Source organism: Hyperolius riggenbachi, chromosome 4, assembly GCF_040937935.1.
Source record: "Hyperolius riggenbachi isolate aHypRig1 chromosome 4, aHypRig1.pri, whole genome shotgun sequence".
NCBI classification, from domain to species: Eukaryota; Metazoa; Chordata; class Amphibia; order Anura; family Hyperoliidae; genus Hyperolius; species Hyperolius riggenbachi.
In genome coordinates, this window is record NC_090649.1 from 64,333,358 (window position 1) to 64,356,882 (window position 23,525).

The 23,525-nt window shown below is 44.8% G+C and overlaps 1 protein-coding gene across 1 annotated transcript in view; it reads right to left on the reverse strand.

Moving 5' to 3' along the window:
* Positions 1–23,525, reverse strand: part of LOC137571251 (cytochrome P450 2F2-like) — a 57,214-nt gene that overhangs the window by 15,472 nt on the left and 18,217 nt on the right. Inside the window, exons 3-5 of the mRNA XM_068280126.1 lie at positions 15,736–15,898; positions 14,325–14,468; positions 2,601–2,761 (exon numbers count right to left, since the gene is read on the reverse strand). Of these exons, the coding sequence (XP_068136227.1) occupies positions 2,601–2,761; positions 14,325–14,468; positions 15,736–15,898 (468 nt within the window). The remainder of the gene's footprint in view (positions 1–2,600; positions 2,762–14,324; positions 14,469–15,735; positions 15,899–23,525) is intronic.

Genomic DNA, 23,525 nt, shown 5'->3' on the forward strand with positions numbered 1-23,525 from the left:
GGTATTGGGCCTAGCGGCGGGGAGGGGGGTCAGACCCCCCCTCCCTCGCCTGGGTCCCCCGATCTGCGCTCCCCTCCAGCTGTAAATAGGAAGCAGCCGATGCCCAATAGTAAGAGGCACGGGCGGGGAGGACTCACCTTTTCCGCGTTCCAGCGTGCGCTCCACTGACGTCACTTCCTGCATCGCCACCCACTGTATTGTAAGTGGACGGCGATGCAGGAAGTGACGTCAGTGGAGCGCACGATGGAACGCAGATAAGGTGAGTCCTCCCCGCCCATGCCTCTTACTATTGGGCATCGGCTGCTTCCTATTTACAGGTGGAGGGGAGCGCAGATCGGGGGACCCAGGCGAGGGAGGGGGGGTCCGACCCCCTTCCCCACCGCTAGGCCCAATACCCCCGTCCTGCCCGCTACCCCTCCGGCTCGGCGGCGCCCCCCCCGCACCCACGGACGGGCGGGTGCCGCCCTTAGAAGTTTGCCGCCTGAGGCAAAAGTTTCACCCCGCCTTATGAGCGGGCCGGCCCTGACTACAATTACATATATATTTGTCAAGGGGTACTTGTGATAATGTTTACTATGTTAGGGGGTACTTGGTGGGTACAGGGTTTTAAAAGGGGTACATACCAATGAAATGTTGAGAAACACGACTCTACAACACAACCTAAGACCGGGACCGCACTCATGGAAATCTCACTTGTTTCCCTGCATCCGAAATTGCATAGCAATGTAGATCAATGGGATGACTTACACTTGCAATGCGATTTCTGATGCGTGAGAACGAAATGTACCCTGTAGCATAATTTTTCACATCGCCTCTGATTCCCAGCTGATCTTGAGTGACGTGCACCCTAAAACTCGCATTATAAATAGTAAATCGTCCGCACAGAAGACAGTGGTCATTTTCAGTGGACATAAATTTTGTCCCAGCCTAAGACCCCAATCACTATCCCCCACCCCCAATAAGGAGATCCCTGAACTTCAGGACCACTAACCCCCACCCCCCATAAAGGAGATCCCTGAACTTCGGGACCACTATCTGTTCTGACAGCCAGGGAAAAAAAATCACATGTGAGGAAAAAAATGCCCCTGGGGTATACTTACCTCAGGAGGGAGAAGCCTCTGGAGCCTAATGAGGCTTCACTCATCCTCCTCAGGCAGCTCGTTCCAGCGCTGGGATCCCCCAACCAACAGCAGCAATAGTGGCCTACCAGAGCAGGCACACTAGCAGCTTTCCACTTGGGCTCTGGCACAGATATCCGAGCTTGATCGGGTCCGCTTTACTGCACAGACGCAGACCCAAATGGGCTCAGCTATTTCCGCCAGAGCCTAAACGGAGAGCTACTAGAGCGCATGCTGAAAAGTAGATTTATGAGAGAGCCATTGCTGGATCCCCTCTGCTTCGGAGGATGGGGGAAGACTCTTTAGGATCCAGAGACTTCCCCCTCCCAAGGTTGGTTCTGGTCATGCTGTCCTGATGCTGTCCTGTACCCAGTGGTGTAAGTATGGGGAAGCAGATCCAGTGGGAGGGGGGGGGGCACATGGTTGGGGCAGTCAGTCTTTTTCCTTCCTCCTCCCCCAAGGCGCCTGGCTGTCTCTACTCAAACTTCCCTTTAACAGACCCATAGATCAGTGTGGCGCCCGTGACTCATTGTCTCTCTGGAGATCCTGCTGCAGCCACTAAGTGTCCTCTGGCCTCTGCCTTCCTCTCCGTCTTATACACATCATGTGAAGTCCTGCGATGTGCAGAGAAACTCCGCCCAAGAAGAAGACAGAGGACAGATAGTGGCTACAGCAGAAAGCTGGATAGACACGACTGGGGAAGAGGTAAGTCATGTTCACAATGGTAGACTCAAACGCCAGAGCTTCAGCCACTCATTAGCAGTGTTAGGGAGTCTTGCCCAAGGTCTCCTCACTTAAAGCGGATCTGAGATGAAAAACTAACTATAACAAGTAACTTGTCTATATATCGTATCTAAAGTTTAGAAAGTTTACACAACAAATCTAGCTGGAAACAGCTTTAATAGAATATGATTATTTCTTCCTGTGATACAATGACAGCAGCCATGTTGTTTGTAAACATTACACAGAGGCAGGCTTATCTGCATCTTGAGCAAAAAAACCTAATCCCCCTCCTCCTCCCTCCTCCCCTCTCCCTCTGAAATCTCTGACTAGTAATACCACCCCTCCTCCTGCCCAGACTAAGATCCCATGAGCCCTTGCTACTGTCTGAAAGTGCCTTGGCTCTCTGAAAACCTGTGGGTGTGGCTTGTTTACTTTATAGAGAATTACAGTATTAAAGCAAAAACAAAAAAGTATTTTGCTTGAGGAATGCCCTATGAACAATAGGAAAGGAACCCAATTATGCAAGGTGTAAAAGTTCATCTCGGATCCACTTTAATAGGTGCAGACTTACTGAACAGGAAGAGACAAGATTTGAACCCTGGTCTCCTGTGTCACAGACAGAGTCCATAACAAGTACACTATCTACCTGAGAGGCAGATTTCTGGGGCTTTCCTTGTTGAAGATGCATGCTACCATGACCCACACCAAGTGGTTAAAGTAGGATAATCTCTAGTCATCTATCTCACAGGTCATACTTACTTTGGTCATAACGTTTTCAAAGCCGTTGGTACATTCGCTCACTACATGTGTGAACCTCTGTATAGTCGGATCATCATATTCGTATCTTAGTCCCAGTGCTATGGATATAATAATGTTCGCTACAGCGGCATGGATGATGGGCTGATTTTCAAAGGGTTTCCCTGAAAGCAGAAAATACATGTGAGTGTTTTGCTTTAAAGGGAAGCTGAAGCAAGGAAAATTATTTAAAATAAACAGATGACATAGCTGCAAATGAATATTACATACTAACCTCACAGTCAGTTCCTCTCAGAAGCTCACCATTTTCTTCTTAAAGTGATCCCTTCCAGTTCTGACAAGATTTTGTCAGAACGAAAATATACCAGTTGCTGTCAGTTATACTGTATGTCAGCAGCTTTCAGTTACAACTGAATGGGCAAGGTAATGTCCATGTTTCCCTATGGCTCAAGTGGGCGATATTACAGTGTAACAGTGTGCTGACCAGGAAGCTGTTATGGAGTAATGGCCATTTTCAAAATGGAGGATGGAGTGGACAAACAGGATGCAGGAGAGAAGAAAGAGATTGAGGAGTAGACTACACAGGAGGTAAGTATGACCTGGCTATGGTTATTTTGACTATTTTCAGTTCGGATTCTTTTTAAGTTACTGTCAGTGTCAAAGGGAAGCTCTGCTTTACTTAGAAAACATCCAACGCCAAGCTAAAATTCCATTCCCTTGTAGCCATGGTAACAGTATTCTGTTTGGAGTACAGACCGTTCATAAACTTCGAGCTTGCTGCATGAGTAAATTTCTACACAGACTAAATGCCATTATTATTTTAACACCTACACTGATGTGAGGATCTGCAGCAAACTCTTTCATCTGCCAGTTTCTGATAGGTACACTGTTTCAGATCTGTTACAAACCCTTCCCCAAGCAGAAGATAGTAAATATGCATATGCAGTTTCTTCTGCTTGAGAAGGGGTTGTAACACTCTTGAAATGTTGCTGCCATTTTTTTTAACCATGTACAGCTCTGGGTACTCTTATAAACTTCTCAATCTTTTAATGAGGACGAGTTCTAGCTGACCAGTAAATTGCAAATGCTGTAAGACTCCAGAGCCCCATATCAGTCAGGCTCTGGTGTGCCCCTTGGAGATACAGACAGTATAGGACTTGATTCATTAACCGGCGCTGAGCCAGTTAGTGAGCCTTAACACTCTGGGTTTGATTCTCTAAGACAAATAGCGTGCCTTATCAGAGTTAAGGGGCCTTATCAGAGATAAGAGGCCTTATTAGATTTAGCGTGCCTTATCAGAATTAAGGGGCCTTATCAGAGTTAGCGTGCCTTAACAGAATAGCATAGCAAGCGCCACAAACTTATGCTTGATAACTGACGATGAGTAGAGCTGTCGTCGTTGTCAATTATCAGGCATAAGTTTGTAGCGCTCGCTATGCTATTCTGATAAGGCACGCTAACTTTGATAAGGCCCCTTAACTCTGATAAGGCACCCATAAGGCCCCTTATTTCTGATAAGGCACACTATTTGTCTTAGTGAATTTGTCTTAGTGAATGAAGCCCCTAGCGCCCTGGTTTGCGCCCACAAAGTGTTAAGGCTTAGCGCCGGTTAGTGAATCAAGCCCATAGTCTGCTATCCTGAAGAACACACCCCTTTAGCTTACATTGAAATTGCGGGGCAATATCAAATTGGTAAACGATGTTGTGTATATAATGAGAAATATTATATCTGCCTCCTAGCTTGGTATGTGTTTGTGGGAGTATATGTTCGTTTTAAAGGGGAACCTAAATCAGTGTTGCTCCTGGTGGAAATCAGGTGGTAGTGATGCTCATAAGGGCTCGGTAATTACCAATCAAAAATGGCAGTTACGAATTGTAATCGGACATTCATGATCGAGTGGAATTACGAGTGCCGATTACGGGTGTGCTCAAAGTTGCACTCGAAATTACGATTTGGTAATTACGAGTGACTTTGAATATTTCAAAAAAGCAAGAGATTTCTCCAGTACCCCCTCATCTCCCCAAGACAAACGGTTAAACACCAACACAGCTCTTACATGCATCACCAGATATACAGTAGTGTGCAAAAGATTTAGGCAGGCATGAAAAAAATGCTGTAAACAAAGAATGGTTTAAAAAATGGAGGCGTTAATCATTTATTTTCATCAATCACCAAAATGCAGTGAGTGAACAAGAGAAAAATCTGAACCAAATCCATATTTAGTGTGAACACCCTTTAGCTTCAAAACAGCATCACTTCTTCTAAGTACACTTGAACCTAGTTTTTGAAGGAACTTGGCTGGTAGGTTGTTCCAAACATCTTGGAGAAATAACCACAGATCTTCTGTGGATGTGTGGATGTAGGCTTCCTCACATCCTTCTGTCTCTTCATGATACCCCAGACACACTCAATAATGTTGAGGCTCTATGGGTGCCATATCATCAATTCCAGGACTTTAAGGCCTCAATTCACTAAGCTTAACTCCTGCCTTTAATAACTCTTATGAGCTGTTTTACAGTTATCACAATTATATCACCATGGTGATAACTGTAAAACAGCTCAGAAGAGTTATTAAAGACAAGAGTTAAACTTAGTGAATTGAGGCCAATTGTCTTCTTCTTTATGCTGAAGATAGTTAATGACTTTGGCTGTATGTTTGGGGGCATTGCCCTGCTGCAGAATATATTTGGGACCAATTATAGGTCTCCCTGATGGTATTGCATGATGGATAAGTATCTGCCTGTACTTCTCAGTATTGAGAACACCATTAATCCTGACCAAATAAATCTCCAGCTCCATTTGCATAAATGCAGCCCCAAATGTTCAATGAACCTCCACCATGCTTCACTGTTGCCTGCAGACACTCATTATTGTACCGCTCTCTAGCCCTTTGATGCACAAACTGCCTTTTTCTGCAGCTAAATATTTCAAATTTTGAATCTTCGGTCCAGAGCACCTACTGCCATTTTCTGCACCCCAGTTTCTATGTTTGTGTGCATACTTAAGTCGTTTGGCCTTGTTTCCAGGTCCAGGTATGGTTTTTTGGGCTGCAACTCTTCCATGAAGACCACTTCTGGTCAGATTTCTAACAACAGTAGATGGGTGTACCTGGGTCCCACAGGTTTCTGACATTTCAGAGCTGATGGCACCGCTGGACGTCTTCCGGTTTCAAAAGGTAATAAGCTTGATGTGTCTTTCATCTGCTGCACTAACTCCTTAGCTGACCACTGCATCTACGATCCTCAACGTTGCCCTTTTTTTGTGCTTCTTCTTTTGAGCTTAAACAGCACATCTTGACACCACAGTCTGCTTTGAAATCTTTGTCTGGGAGAGACCTTGCTGATACAGTATACTATCTTGGCCCACGTGCATTTAACTTTTCCCCCTATGTTTTCTTCTAGGTGATATTTTCACAACTGTCAATGAAATGTATTTTATACTACCAGAAAGTGAGAAAATATTAAAATATTTCGATAGCACTTTTTTTCACCTTCATTTTGGTACTTTTTCAATTACAAAGTACTGAAAAGTTATTTTAAACAGAAGATGAAAAAATATCTCCTATGAGAAAACTCAATACATTGCATATGGCCCCTTGTGTCTTGTTGTTGTGCTCAATCTTCCTACGACATGAAACTGTCTTCCACAACCTCACCTTGGTAGCAGAGTTTTGTTGTTCCTCACCCAGTTTTAAGCCTCCTGTCACAAGCCCCCTAGTGGCCGGACCGCACAATGCCTTCCAATCGGTTTCAGCACACAGACCATGCAATCTGTGGTCGTAATCAGTGCACAGAAACCGCTGGAATTTTGGCAGCAGACAGACCAGAGGGAGGCGTGCGATCTATTAACCACAAAATACTAGGCTGCCACCATCTCTGTTACCACGGGACAGGGAATCCCACTGACTGGCTGAATCTAGACCTGCAAATAAAAGAGGTAAACACTCTCTATTTTATCTAGCTATCAACAATAGTAGCGACTCTTCAGAAGCTAGGTTTCAGTTTGTGCGGCTGAATAGCAGGGGTAGCTGAACAAGTAAAATGACTTTTTAGTCGTTTATTATTAATGCAATATAAATAATTAATATATACAGAAAATCATTAAAGTCAACAATTATGGAGACAATCCCAGCACAGTATAAAAATAAAAATGGAAGAGAATACGTATACTTAAGTTCAGGTGAAAATATGTCCTTTCTGAGAAAACATGTGCAGTTCTTTGTTTCAGTTCAGGAGCCAAAGTTCAGACAAGATGGCCGCAACTCTTTCTCAAAGCAGCAGCATGCTCCCATGAAGATGGAATTGAGGAATAAAGGAGGAGTCCCTGGCAAACACTTTTAAATGATCCACATGTTTGGGTGGGGTTTCAGGTTCAGCCCAGGGGTTGGACAGGGTGCGGTTAACCTTCTGAGTGGGTTCCTGGTGCCCACCAAATATGACATTTTCCATATCTCAGCTTACGCTTCCCGCACACACATAACAGTCACGATTCATATTCCTCAGAGTATGACAGTTCATATGACATCAAACTTGGTTGCTGTCGCATGTCCGGTTACGAAGTAGCGGAATACCTCGGGATCTGGGTATGTCAGTGGCCTCAATTTAATATTAAAATATTCACCAGATGCGGACCAGCAGAATGAGATAACTTTCATACCTCTCATATGAACGGTATTCCTTAAACAGGCTTAAAATCATAAACTCCGTGCATGTCTAAGGCTGGCCACGGCTCCACTGTGTCTACACCCCTGCTGTGTGGAAGGCTCAGTTTGCTGGGCTCACTAAATGGTATTCTTTTCAAAGGGCATGTTCACACTTGGGTGTCACTGCCCATGAAGGAACTTCTTTTGATCAAGTTAATTTAAACTAACATGCCTGCACTGGTCAACAAACATACTTCAGGAAAAGAAAAAAATGCCACTGTGATCGCTCCAACGACCATGCTGTCTAACCAGGAAGCGATCAGAAAATTGAGTATTTCTGTTTCAGTTAATGACTGTGTTTCAACCTACGTGTGACATTGATGATCATTAGCACCTGTATGGTATAATTGCTTTGTCATACACCTGACTATAATCCTACACAATCCCTGACTGTGCAAGGGTACATAAGAGTTGATGCCGGTTTGAAGGCGAGAAGAGGTAGTAACACAAAATATTATCAATTGATTTGATTTAGATTTTATTTTTGTATCGCTCACATTGTATTTTGCAAACTGATAACAATAATCAGCATTTTTTTCACACCTGCCTAAACTTTTGCACAGTACTGTAGTTCCCAACATAAGGCCATAAAAGATATCCTGCCCAACAGATAAAATATTCTTCATGTAATCTACTCGGCCTCCTACTCTTGCAATATCCAATATAAAACCCAACATCTACGTTGCATAATTGGGCAACACAAGAAAAACAACATCTACGTTGCATAATCGGGCAACACAAAAAAATATTTCCAAAAGCTACCCATTGCATAGTCTCTCTCATCATTTTAAAGCACATCATGAGGGCTCAACCCCACTAGCAGCCTTTTCTAAGCGCTCGTGATTTGAAGCAGCTCTTGCTAATGCAATGCTACAGGTGATTTTTATGAAATCACATCCCTCTAGTAGGATCACACCCATAGCATTACATTAGCAAGAGCTTTTCAAATCACAAAGCGCTCAGAAAAGCGCTCCTAGTGGGTTCTAGGCCTGAGTCTGATCCCACGGGAGTGCAGTTTACAGCAACTAAGGTCCTCCACCCACAACCAAACAATGCCAAAGTGCAAAAATGAAACAGCATAAACAGCACCCAGTAATGTATAAACACTATTCTCTATGCAAAAAATCATTCTGCGGTATTTTTTTTTCTATTCTCTTGTGTTCTTTTACCCTAGTCACAACCCTTATTTCTAACACCAAGTAATAAAAAACAGTTCTGTCCCCCTCCCCTCATAATATGGGGCTTATACTGTATACACTTAGCCAACCTTTCCATTGTTTCCTTTCACCACAATCTTTGAACATTACTTTATAACGCATTTTATAGTCTATTTTAGCCAGGTATAGTTGCCACCAGTATAGGTTAACCAGATATAGGTGACCCCAGTATAGGAAGCCAGGTATAGGTTCCCCCTGTATAGGTAGCCTGGTATTGTTGCCCCCAGTATGGGTTAGCCAGGTATAGGTGCCCCCAGTATAGGTAGCCAGATATTGTTGCCCCCAGTATAGATTAGCCAAGTATAGTTGCCCCCAGTATAGGTTTAATATTTCAGAAATAGAGGAACAGTGCAGAAAGTAATATATACAAAAGATTTACAAAAACAAAGTAAAAATTACAAAGACATACAAGACAGTTTGCTCATAAATAAAATAAAAATAGGAATAAAACGTTACCAGCATACAGATCAGAGCATTGTTTGCGAGGAGCCCACGGTTCCGACAAGTAGCCAGGGCACTTCTAGTGTGTAGCTAGCTCCTGGGGAAGTACAAGTTTTGAGTCCTTCCAGCTGATTTTTATAGCAAGCAGCATGTCCCAAGGGTACACGTCCAGATATAATTTAATTTCCTCAGGTTTGCACAGAACTCTTGTCATAACACTGCTGGCTGTGATATGCAAACTTCAAAGGTTCCTGTTTTAGCTTCCAACTTTCCAGACTCAGTCAGTCCTGATTGTATATTGGGACAACAGGGGCTGTTTTACATGCATGCAAAGTTCAAAGCAATGCAACACCTTTTCAGGAGATTCAGGACAAAGGGTGGGTCATTATCTAATTACCTGTTTCCTTGCTGGAAACTGAATGCAAATGTAATTTACATTGACATACAGAAAATCAAATTAGCAGCTTCCTTCAGCCTGGTGCCCAATTATACCCCAAAGCCAGCTGCCAGACTGGCTTTTAACATACATACACATCTGAAATAGTACACAGCAGACAGAAAATGAACAAAATTATTCTGCATTATATGAAATATCACAAATGGCTGCTATATTATGATAATTATCACTATTCAAAGTAGCTGTAGAAGTGATTATTATGAGCACAGGACCAATAAAGAGCTAATACTGCAGTTGAGGAGGGGCCTCCTCTGGCCCAAGGGCCCCGATATGGTCGCTACCTCTGCACCCCCGATTGCTACGCCTCTGCTCAAATCAGCAGTGACTCGGTCGCCACAGGCAGTGAAGACTCGAGACACGAGAGTCATTCTTCTGGTAATGGAGCATATACAGGAAGTAAGTACTTCCTCTATATGTGCCGCTACAGGAACCACTATCGTGTCTCTTCACTACCTGTGGCCAGGTCACTGTTGACCTGAGGTCTAGCGAGGGGGACCGGGAACTGTCTGGGGTGGAGAAGGGGGCCGCCGATTTGAGAAGGTAATCGAGCTGTGGTCGGGGAGGAAGGCGGGCGGGATGCCGCCCTTTGGAAGATGCCGCCTGACGGAAGTCATTCAGGCTAAGCCATGGTGAGACTACCCCTGATTGTGAAAGTGATTAATAAATGTTCTTTCTCATTTGAAATTGACATACCAAGCCTTCAGTAGGGAGGTATTGTTTTCAATACATTTTATCCTGTTTTTAGCACCTTTGTTTCGATACTACTTCCCTTACGAAGTTACAATGGGTTGTTAATGGCACTTTATTGGTGGATGCAATGATGAGTATTGCAAGTTTGAGTTTTACATTTTTCTTGATTGATTGATCTGGTAATATAATTTAAAATGTGTGAAAATGACTGGGAATTGATCATGTGACCATGTAGTGGGGTGTCTGTACTTACTCACAACTAGACAGATCCATTTCTCCTGGGGTGTCTGTACTTACTCACAACTAGACAGATCCATTTCTCCTTTCTTATACATAATATAGAATAAATCCTCTGGTAAGCTCAGGGCAAACCTGACTATCAGGACAGACAGTTTCTAACTTGACATAGGTGCAATGCCAGCGTCTGCCACTCTCCTTACCCACCTTTTCCTCCTTGTGACTTGCAATCGGTAGGTGGGTGTGGTTTTACATCACACTGGGGGTGGAGAGGGGCGGAGACTGCATCCAGTACCAGGAAACGGATTACAAACACAACAAACACACAAACAGGTGCACCTCATCTGCCGACTCTGTTAAGGTTATAAAATTTGAAGATGACACCACCATTCTTGGCCTCATTGGCAGCGACGGCGAACACACATACCGAAACGAGATCGAGCGCATCTGCAAGTGGTGCAAGGACAACCAGCTTGTACTCAATGCTGCAAAAACAGTTGAACTAGTAGTGGACTTCAGAAGGCGCCCTCCCACACCCAACCCAGTCTCCATCAAAGGGATCCAGGGTGTCAAATGTTCGCTTCCTAGGTGCCAACATCACAAACGACTTAAAGTGGGCGGAGAACACCTCCAAGATCCAGAAGAAGGCTCAGCAGACGTTGTTCTTCCTGAGGCAGCTGAGGAAATTTGGGATGCCGCGGGAACTGATGTGTACTTTCTACACTGCCACCATTGAGTCTATTCTTTGCTCCTCCATCGTCGTCTGGTACGCAGGTGCTACCGCGAGCGATAGACTCAAGCTCCAGAGAGTTATCAATGCCGCAGAGAGGATCATAGGGTCACCACTTCCACCTCTGGACCTTCTTCACACCTCCAGACTGTGGTCAAGAGCAAACAGGATACAAAATGACCCCACCCACCTCGGTAGTCGCTACTTTGACTGCCTGCCATCTGGCCGCTGGTACAGATCCATCCCCACCAAGACCACCAGGCATTTAAACACTTTCTTTCCCCAAGCTGTCCTCCTGCTGAACTTGAGCTACCACCCTCGCAAAACCCCCTAGCCTTGCACCGCTGCCCAAATCATCAATCATGCTTGCAACCCTTTGATATGCTCGTTGTGTTGTAATCTTTCTGCTTCTAGGTTTTGCTGCCCAAATCATGTTTTGCAATTTTTCTTTAGTATGCCAGCCATGTTGTAAAGTTTTCAGTATGCTGTTATGCTTGTTAGTTGTACTGTTATTATGTGTAATGTTTCTGCTGCCTGTATTCTGCCGCTAACTCCCGTTTGTCCTCTTCTACTCTTTACATCTGATTGTGCCCAAATGCATCTTATCTGTAAAATCAGCTTTCCATGCCGTGTGTACCACAAAAAATTCCGGGTGTGATGTTTGTCACAGTTGGAGAATAAACTGATTCTGATTCTGATACCACTAATGAGGAAGGAGAAATGGATCTTTTCAATTCAAAGTTGAAAGTACAGGGCATACATTTACAACAACCGTAGGTGAAATCTGGAGCAAGACCCTGCTGCTATGTGAGTTCGACTACAGCGTATTTGCATTGCAGTATATGGTACTGCAGAAGTGTACCTGTCTTTTTCTTGCCGAGAACCCATGTTTCCAAGTAGAGTTACCCAATTATATGGGAACTTGTTTAGTTATTATTTTCCCACTTTAGGTATGCCTTAACTTCAAAAAAGTGTTGTTTTCTTTAAAATGACAATTTATAGTAAATAGTTGTTGCATCTTTATTTCTAACAAAAGTAAGCCCTTAAAGGGAACCAGAGATGAACGTTTCACACAAAATAAACATATTAGTTGATAGCTTGTAAAGAATAAATGCTCTACCTGATAATTTTGCCGCTCTGGTGTGCCTTTTTTAGTGTTTTTTATCCATTATTGCTCCAGGAAAAATCAAATATGGCCGCCGGCTCATATCCCTTCTCCTTCCGGGTTATATGAGTTGTTCTGGATGTGCTGTCTAGGCTATATGAGACTATGCTGCTATCTAGGCTTATGCAGCCTTTCATCTGTGTGCTTTCATTTTTGTATGATCTGCCTGTAGGAAGTGTCACTGATAATAACTGCAGTTTCATTCCTATGAGAATCTAGTGCACACAGAGCACACAGGGATCATATTACAGCCACAGAGCTTCTCTCTCAGGAGCAGCAGCCCCTCCCAGTCATCACAGCTCTCAGTATGCAAAGCAGAAGATCTAAGCCAGGTAGTGTTGGGCGAACACCTGGATGTTCGGGTTCGGGCCGAACAGGCCGAACATAGGCCAGATGTTTGGCATGTTCGGCCCGAACGCCGAACTCAATGGAAGTCAATGGGACCCCCGAACATGCCCATTTTGGGGGCCCTATGGGGTCGCAGGCATAAGGGGGGAGCATGCCCCGATCGCGGGGGGGGGGGGTCGGAAATTCCCCCCACCCCCTCCGCTAGCGCTCCCCCCTCTGCCCGCTTCCCCATCAAAAAAGTTTAAGGCAAGTTAAATAGTACTTGGTGGCTGGCCTGGCACTGGCAGTGGAGTGAGGAGGAGGAGGAGTCCGAGTAGCAGAGTGACGCGTTGAGGCCGGGCAGCGGGCGGTTCAGCGGTAGTACCCTTGTGGTACTTCCGCCCTTTCTCTGACCTCACGTCCTCTGCATACGAGGGTACGCGTCATGCGTACCCTCGTATGCGTCATCACGTAGAGGACGTGAGGTCAGAGAAAGGGCGGAAGTACCACAAGGGTACTACCGCTGAACCGCCCGCTGCCCGGCCTCAACGCGTCACTCTGCTACTCGGACTCCTCCTCCTCCTCACTCCACTGCCAGTGCCAGGCCAGCCACCAAGTACTATTTAACTTGCCTTAAACTTTTTTATGGGGAAGCGGGCAGAGGGGGGAGCGCTAGCGGAGGGGGTGGGGGGAATTTCCGACCCCCCCCCCGCGATCGGGGCATGCTCCCCCCTTATGCCTGCGACCCCATAGGGGGGCCGTATTGCGGCATGTTCGGGCGAACAGGGCCCTGTTCGGCCCTGTTCGGCGGCCATTCAGTAGTTCGGGGCGAACCCGAACTTAAAAGGCCGAACACCATCAGGTGTTCGGCCGAACTCGAACATCACCCGAACAGGGTGATGTTCTGCAGAACCCGAACAGTGGCGAACACTGTTCGCCCAACACTAAAGCCAGGAGGGGGAAGGCTTGGGCTTGAAAGGACTCCACAGAAGGGTGACTCAGCTATAATGATTCCAGGTCAAACCTCGACTGAATAGTCGATGGATTCTTATCACAGTTGCTAATAGACTAATTAAGCAGATAACAATGAAACTAAAAGCAGGGTAGGTGTTTACTGTCATGTTCCCACTGATAAATGTAATAAAATACATGAGGGTGCTTCATCTCTGGTTCTCTTTAAAGAGACTCTGTAACAAAACTTTCATCATTATTTCTTCTATCCTATAAGTTCCTATGCCTGTTCTAATGTGGTCTGGCCTACTACAGCCTTTCCTACTTGCACAGTGACTGTATTATCTCTGTTATATGATCTAATCTTCTCTCCTCTGTCGGCTCTGTCAGGCTGAGGCACTCAGACTGGATTGTGCAGGGCTGCTCGTGATTGGCTAGAAGCTATACACACCCTCTCCAGGCCCCCTGCAGGCTCTGTATGACTCACACACTCTGCTTATGTGAGCCTATCACAAGCTGGTTAGTTTGTTTGTAAACACTGCCTAAAACTGGCAATTACAAGCCAGGTTTGCAGCAGAGTGTGGCAGAAACAGTACAGAGGGGCCCAGGAGAACATAATTAATAGAATGGTATGCTTTTTGTTGTAAGAATTTTAGAGCACAGATTCTCTTTAAAATCCTATAATTTTCATTTTACTTGCTCAGTGTGAATGGTAGGCATAGCGGAGCTTCGCTCTGAGATCATACACCAGCAGTGATAATAATATTATTATACGTAAGGATAAAATAAAACACAAAAAACAAACTTACCTTTAAAGGATGCAAATTTTTGGATTAAACATTCGGCCTCTGCAGTAATTCTGCTCTCTGTAGACTCATTTTCCATTCCCAAGTCCCGTAATGTGGAAATGGTGAATCTTCTCATCATCTTCCAGTGGTCCCCGAAGATAATACCTACATAGAAGAAAAAAATAAGAACTTCTTTAATTTAGCTGATAGTACTCAAATGTGTCCAGTACTAACTTAAATGATGAATGGATCAGGTGCAGGGCTGTAGTTAACCATTGCCAAACTGGACCTCTCACCGATGTTTTCCTGTTTAATATCACACACACTTGAAGAGGGTGGTCATGTGACCACCTGGATGGTTGGTGCCAGCTGGAGGAGTGCTCACTCCAAGATGCTTTTTTGTGGCACGTGCATTGATGTAAGGCAGGACTTCCTACATGTTTAGTACACTGAAGTAGAAAAATACACCCGGCACTCGGCTAGTTCTCTTGAGGGTCGGCCTTCCGCATGAGCCTGCACACAACGTGGTTATAGGTGCTTCACCTGATCTACACACTCCTCTGTGGACTGTGAGGGTCAAAAAATGAGACGTGCAGCAAGTATAGCAGTGCAGAGCACAACTTAGGACATGTAGCACATGAAAAGATTACTGTGCACCTGTCTCTTTAAGACCTTTTATTTGGTATGTAATACACAGCCACAAATGCAACAGCTTGACAAAGTATAAAGATGCATCAAACCTGGATGATGGAGGGTGTCTGGTGAGCGGGGAAGGGTGACCAGGGGATGAACAGGCACTACAACCATTTCACGCCAAAACCTGGGCTTGCTCACGTGCACGTGAGCAAGCCCAGCCAAACCTAGGCTTTTTCAAGGTGCAGTGACTTGTTGTTATCCACAGAAAGCCTGCTTTTTGGGTCCATCTGAAAATGGCACACCGTTCTGCCGATAAATGTATCATAAAACGCTATTTACCGGTTTAATGTAAATACAATAAAACGGTAAATTTGGTTTTATGATACATTTATTGCAGAGCGATGCGGCATGAAAAAAATGCAGGGGGCTGCTAGTACAGGCAGCGGGGGTCGTGGGGGAGAGAGGCAGCGGGACACTGGAGGGAATAGGCATCGGATGTGTGCAGAGGCATACGTTACCTTGTCCTGGGCCGGCGATCGCTCCTTCCCTCCGCTCCTTCTATTCGTTTGCTGTAGTCCTGCAGCTGGCCAATCACCATGCGGAGACTGCTCCTTAGCTCCATAGCTACACCCCTGGCTGCAAGGTGAGCATGCTATCCACTCCACCACCATTCCACCCTATAGGTTCCTTCTAACATTACTGGCGATTTCTGTTTCTGGAATTTATTTTATTGTTCAACTATAGGACGAAAAATACTGTATATATTTTATGATTTCTAGTGATAACGCGAATATACCGTATCCTTTTGATATTTTCACACTTGATGGAGTCACTGGTCTGGCAGAAAATGCATCGGCATGATTAATAAGAGCGTCTTTTATGGTGGCAAAACCGCACAAGACAACCATCTTGTCCAAACCCAGCTGGATGCTGAACACCGAGCCGTACTTCTCCGATAACTAGAAAAACAATGAAATAAACATCTAATAAGGAAGCAACAGAAGTTCAAGCAGACAATACCATGTAGACATCTAAAAGGCAACAGAGAGCTGGAAGGGGAGGAGTAACAGAAACCAATAGCTGTGGAGTTAGGTGACTGTGGCAGTCAGTATCACCCAGGAGACAAGACAAGGTCCTCCAGCACCCAAGGCTGAGACCCCAAAGTGCGCCCCTTCATCCCTCTCACCCCAGCCATCACACACTAATTTCTATTAGACTAACAGGCACCCCTGGCCCCCAACCTCCTCCCCCAACACCTTAATCTCTAGTTATCTGGCCTGCAGTCACTGCATGTATTCCCTTGTCTTATTTCTCTCTGCTTCAAACACAAAAGGGGAATGATAGCTGAGTGAGTTGTGTGCCCCCTCCTTCACTGCACCCTGAGGCTGGAGCCTCTCTCGCCTCTGCCCCGGCCCTGAATTTTCACCATACACGCTTCGATTTTCATTGGCAAATTCGATCACTTTGGTAGGTTCTACCGGAAATCTGTAGTGGACCGAGCCACAATGATCGTAATTTTGATTGATTCACAGCGAAAGTCGATCAAAACTACGATCGGACCAGATTGGAAATTTCAGTCGGCAAGCTGCCATTAGTGTTGCACTGTATTGAACAGTTCAACGTTGTAGTTAAGGTTCTATAGAGGTTCTATAGAGTTTCAATAAATTTCATGGTAAAAAATCTATTAAAAATCAGTGTGCAGCGTATTGGGAGATTCAGTCTCTCTCTGATCAGAGTCATATCAGAGAGGGATTGATTTGCTTGCCACATTGGGTGGCAATCTAAGTGTGTAGGGCCACCTTTAGTCCATGTCTTTGTCTTCCAGATCCTATAATTCCCTAAAAAAAAAAACATCACCACTCCCCACAAATGAGGGTCCGTAGTTAAATAATTCGATTTTACGGACAATGCCACCAGACCTCCAAGGCATATTGGCCAGAAATCCCTAACATATGGTTCAATGACTTAAAGGGGTTCTGTGGCCCTTTTTCTGATTGCAATTTAAATTAATTGATATGTTCCTTTCATAAGTACAAATCTTTTTTTTTACCTCTCTTGTGTTGAAAAAGCTGTGCTGTCTCTCTCCAGCTCCTTTCTAATTATTTGTCTTGTTGGATGAATATTGTGCTGCAGGAAGAGGCAGACTAACAGCAGCTGTTACACCCTGTCTTTCCCTCCCTCTGCTGTCACGTCTTCATGAGTCATCATTGACCTTTGTGCATGCTCCAGGCTGCAGGGGGAGGGAAAGACAAGGATGAACAGCTGCTGTTAGTCTGCCTCTTCCTGCAGCACAATATTCATCTAACAAGACAAATAATTAGAAAGGAGACAGCACAGCTTTTTCAACACAAGAGAGGTAAAAAAAAGATTTGTGCTTATTAAAGGAACATATAAATTCATTTAAATTGCAATCAGAAAAAGGGCCACAGAACCCCTTTAAGACCTGGGACCCATTGGTGGCAATTTCCAACATCTCGGAAGTCTGTGATTTTAACACGATTCCTGAGGTGATCACGATTTGGCCCTGCACACTTTCAAACTGATCACTTTCGGATCTCTCCTAAATGCTGCAGACCAATCACGTTCCCCAAGCACAAGCACTGCAGTGGAGCCACCCTCCACAGTAACGTTTGCCAGTGATTGGCAAACACTGCTAAAACACTGCTAGTGGCGGGTCTCAGGCCTATTTACTGTGACGGAATGCAAAGTTACCCTTCAATTCCTGTTCCCTTTGCTGCAGTTTACCATTCAGACCCTGAGGGAATCCTGAAGGTATTTAGCACTGCCAGCAAAGTAACCTTTTGGATTGGCTGGGGAATCCGCACACAGTACAATTTTGATTGTATGTACAATAGAAACCAGGTCGCTGCCACCAGTTAGCAATTTAGCATGTGAATACGCAAAGTCTAACTCTAGCTAAATCCTGTAGGAAAAAGGGGTAATTCATAAACCTTCCTAGAGATTGTAAAAATAACAATAAAACGGTTATGGCAAAATTTCCCTTCGGAGACAGGAGCCTTTGCAGAGCTTTCAGAACAAGCACTTAGACAAATGATTTTTAATTGTTTATTTATTTATTTGTTTATTTTATAATAAAGTAATGCATAAACTAAAATACAGCAATTGTAACAGATCGATTCAAAAATAAAAGGTATAAGTGTTAAAATAACAGTATAATGTCATGAGCAGTTTGTCAAGTTACCTTATGTCCTTTGGAATTGTAAGTCCAAACAGAAGATATAAGGTCCAATTATGAAAAGTTCTGTGGGTAACAGCCACATTCTTGATGGTATGGATGGCTGGGGACTCTGTCTCAGCCTGTGTCCAGCAGTTTTTAACCCTTTTCCCACTGGAGGGTGGGGGGTGTAAGGGTAGATGGGCAGTGTCTACCATATGATCCAGCTCCACCCCGTTTGTCATCCACAGTGTATGAGCAAACAGACAAATGATAAGCGCTCAAGGATGCACCTGAATTGTAAGCCATCAGAGGCAATGCAGAGCTCTGCATTGCCGCTGATGGCTCACAATTCAGGTTCATCCTTGAGCGCTTATCATTTGTCTGTTTGCTTGTCTTATGAAATGTGTATACCATTTATGAATAGCAGCACGAGGAATTATGTTTTTATTGCTAGGTTAGAGGTAGGTCTTCCCCAAGGCGGTACGTCACCGCCGTGGGGAAGTCTATTAGGTCATAATTTGTGCACTAATTATCACTGAAGCTAACACCCCCCCCCCCCCCCCCTTGGTCTATAGTGATGCAGGGTGTGTAATATAGTCCAGTTTCTGGAGCTCTGCCCACTGGTGCAGATTAATCACTAATTCCCCCTCCCTCTCTTTGCCTGCAGTGTATGCTGGGTGTGTAATATAGTCCAGTTTCTGGAGCTCGGCCCACCGGTGCAGATTAATCACTAATTCCCCCTCCCTCTCTTTGCCTGCAGTGTATGCTGGGTGTGTAATATAGTCCAGTTTCTGGAGCTCTGCTCACCATTGCAGATAAACCATTCAGGTATGAGGTTTGTTTGAAAGCGCTGCCATGTCTCCCACTGTGCAAAATCCACAGTGTATGGCTAGCACCAATAGTTACATAGTTACATAGTTATTTTGGTTGAAAAAAGACATACGTCCATCGAGTTCAACCAGTACAAAGTACAACTCCAGCCCGTCCCCCACATACCCCTGTTGATCCAGAGGAAGGCGAAAAAACCCCCACAAGGCATGGTCCAATTAGCCCCAAAAGGGAAAAATAAAATGCAGGTATAGAGTTTGCCATAACGACTTCCTGTGGCAATGCATTCCACATCTTAATCACTCTTACTGTAAAGAACCCTTTCCTAAATAAATGGCTAAAATGTTTTTCCTCCATGCGCAGATCATGTCCTCTAGTCCTTTGAGAAGGCCTAGGGACAAAAAGCTCATCCGCCAAGCTATTATATTGCCCTCTGATGTATTTATACATGTTAATTAGATCTCCTCTAAGGCGTCTTTTCTCTAGACTAAATAAACCCAGTTTATCTAACCTTTCTTGGTAAGTGAGACCTTCCATCCCACGTATCAATTTTGTAGCTCGTCTCTGCACCTGCTCTAAAACTGCAATATCTTTTTTGTAATGTGGTGCCCAGAACTGAATTCCATATTCCAGATGTGGCCTTACTAGAGAGTTAAACAGGGGCAATATTATGCTAGCATCTCGAGTTTTTATTTCCCTTTTAATACATCCCAAAATTTTGTTCGCTTTAGCTGCAGCGGCTTGGCATTGAGTACGATTATTTAACTTGTTGTCGATGAGTACTCCTAAGTCCTTCTCCAAGTTTGATGTTCCCAACTGTCTCCCATTTATTTTGTATGGTGCTAGACCATTGGTACGACCAAAATGCATGACTTTACATTTGTCAACATTGAATTTCATCTGCCATGTATGTGCCCATATAGCCATCCTATCCAGATCCTGTTGCAATATGACACTATCTTCCTGAGAGTTGGGAGAGATATTTACAGACGTGCTATGACTCTACAGATCCGTGCACATCAGATCCCTTAGTAGATAAACGTATGTTTTTACAGGTTACTCTCTACAGTGATGAGGTGACAGGGTGAGACCGGTATGTTTTAATTGCCCAGGGCTTTTTTACATTTGTTCACTTTGTGGGTGCGCTTGCGTCCTTTTGGCTGCATGATCCCCTTATATTTACACATATAGTGTGGCGCGTGTAGTGGTTGCCAAGTAACTATGTTTATGGCCGAGGTGTCACATGATAGCGGGGGCTGTGTGCCCGGAGGAGCAGTATAACGTGCTCGGTCGATATGGATACCGCTCTGCATTGCTGCGCTGATGCCATTGGTTCTGCAGGCTCATGTGATGCGCCCCACGTGATTGATGACGTGGAGCGCTACACGTAGGGAGGGGGCGTGGACCCGGAAGGTTGCGTTGTGTATCCGCATAGCGGCATTTGGCTCCCATGGATTAGGTGGGTTTGTCTTTGACTCTGAGGGAGGGGTTGTTACTCCGTACTTTGCATGCTAAGGGATTAGTTCCCCATTAGGTCCACCGGTCTCACTCTCTACCCTGCTCTGATTGGCTGTTTTGGGGGGTAAGCTGATTGGTCGCTCAGATAGTGTTAAACTATTTAAACAGTGAAGTTGTGTGTTATGGCGTGATGACTATGCTGACTGGCTTGACAAAGGGCTATATGCCCGAAACAGCGGAGCTGTCGCTGGATACACTGTCATTATGCTTTTAAACTAATAAAAGAGCTTATTTATACAGAAGACGGCGTTGACTCAGTCTGGACGTTTATCCACCCCTTTGTCATGACAGACAGAAAAGAATATGAAATGCGTCAGTTGATCAGAACCCGCAGAGAATGATACAGGTGTATTCCTGACATTCTCTGCTTTAATCAGTCTACGAACAGGTGAATTCTGATATTTCATTGCAGAGAAACCAGTATCTCGGTCCCAGAAGATGGTAGACCGACACTTTGGGGTTCACCCACACCCAAATCAGATCTAAGGTATTTCTGATCATTTTGACATGCCTGGCATCTATGGAACATTGATTACTTGAGTAAAATGACCGTTCTTTTATTTTAAGGTTAATAAAAGGGCATTGGATCCTCTCTCCCAAAATGTTGTGAGGGGAAAGAAATATATCTTTTTGAATAAACAAAAAACAGTGGGGGGTTGCTGAGCTGGGCTTCAACACCAGATATGACACCTGGTCCGCCGGTGAACGATCCCTCCGTGGGTCACCACTCCACACCAACTGGATACAAGTAGAAATGAAGGAGGCACTCAAATGGCATTTATAAACTTGCGTTTATCAAAACAGTAGCCGACACGACATGTTTCGGGGTTTCCCCCTTCCTCAAGTGTACATGCAACCTCACCAACACAGCACACTTATGAACTTCAATAGTCCACACCCAAATTGAAAGACCCTCCTCTTTGGTCAGCTGACCAACTACTAAATTAACCCATCAGGGTAAGTCCAAGTCCATCTAGTAGTGCCCAATAAGATGGACTTGGACTTACCCTGAGGGGTTAATTTAGTAGTTGGTCAGCTGACCAAAGAGGAGGGTCTTTCAATTTGGGTGTGGACTATTGAAGTTCATAAGTGTGCTGTGTTGGTGAGGTTGCATGTACACTTGAGGAAGGGGGAAACCCCGAAACATGTCGTGTCGGCTACTGTTTTGATAAACGCAAGTTTATAAACGCCATTTGAGTGCCTCCTTCATTTCTACTTGTATCTTTTTGAATAGCCAGATATTTATGACAACGATCTGGTCCTCTGGCTATTAGTGTCCCTTTTGAAATAGGGACAAGAAATGTACAGGGCTCTGCTGTCATGGTTTATTGACCACTCTCCATGGCAGAATAAACTAACAACCTTTTCTCCCAGAGCAGAGATCTGGTTTTTTTAAGCACAGCTACAAAGTTAAAGGGGCAATCCAAATCATATTTTTGTGCACAATTTTCATGTTATTGCATGGATGGCGTAGGTGAATCCGTGACACGAACCCCCATAAGCATTGCAGTGGGTGGGCCATTCCTACAATGACCTTGTCTGAGCAACTAACTTGTTCTGCTTTGTAGGATTCACCGCAGCAAGAAAGACCACTCGATTCTGTATTGACTACAGGAGACCGAGTGACTCCTGACTGCAGCAAAGCTACAAAGGGGCACTCCAAATCATATTTTTGTGCACATTTTTCATGTGATTGCACGTATAGCGTAGGCAAATGCGTAACATGTACCCAGTCCATACGTGTACAATAAAGTGTTTATGACCTTCATCATAAGGTGTCATTGTATGGCAAGTAAACCTCCTTATAAGTGGGTTGGGTGATGAGAGATTCTTATGAGGCAAGGAGGCAAGAAGGTGGTGGAAGATTAAAGCTACTTTTACACTAGCAGGTTATTCCTGCATTGCGTGTTACCACAAGCGGCTGCATAAGCAATGAAAGTCTATGGAGACTTTCACACTTATTGAGGCCCCTTGCAGTGCACCAGAAGTATCCGAGCCAAACCAAAGGCAGTAGCACGTTACTAGAAGCACTGCGCATAACGCACGGTGCTTAGGTGAATGTAAGGCTATGGGAGACACACGTGGTGTAAGCGGCGAATCGTGGTTCATGGTGGTGCGCATGCATGGACCAACCGGAATCCCAGTGATGCATTTCCTGCCCAGAAGGAAGTATGTTACTGAGTGGGGGCGGCGCTATGCATATGACCCTGGCGGTGCACTCTGCCACAGGGTCATACAAGTTAGCTTTGCTGCGGTGCGATGCGGCAGGAGCATCCCACCACAATGCAAAAAACAAGTGTAAAACCAGCCTTAAAGTATACCAAAGACAAATGATAATAAAAGTTGTTTACATACCTGGGTCCTCATAAGTTTGACCAGTAATGGCCAGTCGGCGCATGCGCTGTTTTGCTCCCATGGTTGGGAGTGTTCTGCACCTGCACCCCGATCGGCCAAACTAACGGGGCTTTAATGGGACAATGAGGAGGCAGAGGAAGACGGCGTGGGAACGATCGGTGCGGAGGGGACTAGAGGAAGGCCCAGGTATGTATAAATCTTTTATTTTCGTTTGTCTCAGTGTCACTTTAAGAGAATTGTAGATCTTTAGGCCCTATCCGCTGTACATTTCAACACCTCCCTCACCCAGCCAAAAGTAAAAAGGTAGCATAACCTACTGTTGCTAAATTCTATTCCTCTACCCCCCCAACCCTGTGCTAAGTACTGTGCCCCTTCAGACTTCAAATATACCACGCTTCCCCCGTTCCTGAGCCCCGTGTACTGCAAACCTCAATGAGCTACCAATCCTCAAACTCGCAGATCAATTACTGTACTTGCCCCCAGAACCAGAGGACACGGGAACTGTGGCAAAACGTTTAGTACCAAGAAGATGATCTGAGGTGGCACGGCCAAGTGTGTAACCTTAGTGCAAGCCGCCAGGCGGTGTTTGTACTCATCTTCTGATCCTCTTGGCACCAGTGTATTTTCAGCATGGTGCTTGGAGCTCCATTTTCTTACTGAGAATACCTGCTTCAGAGCAATGCCCTTCTGTTTGTTCTCTCCATGAC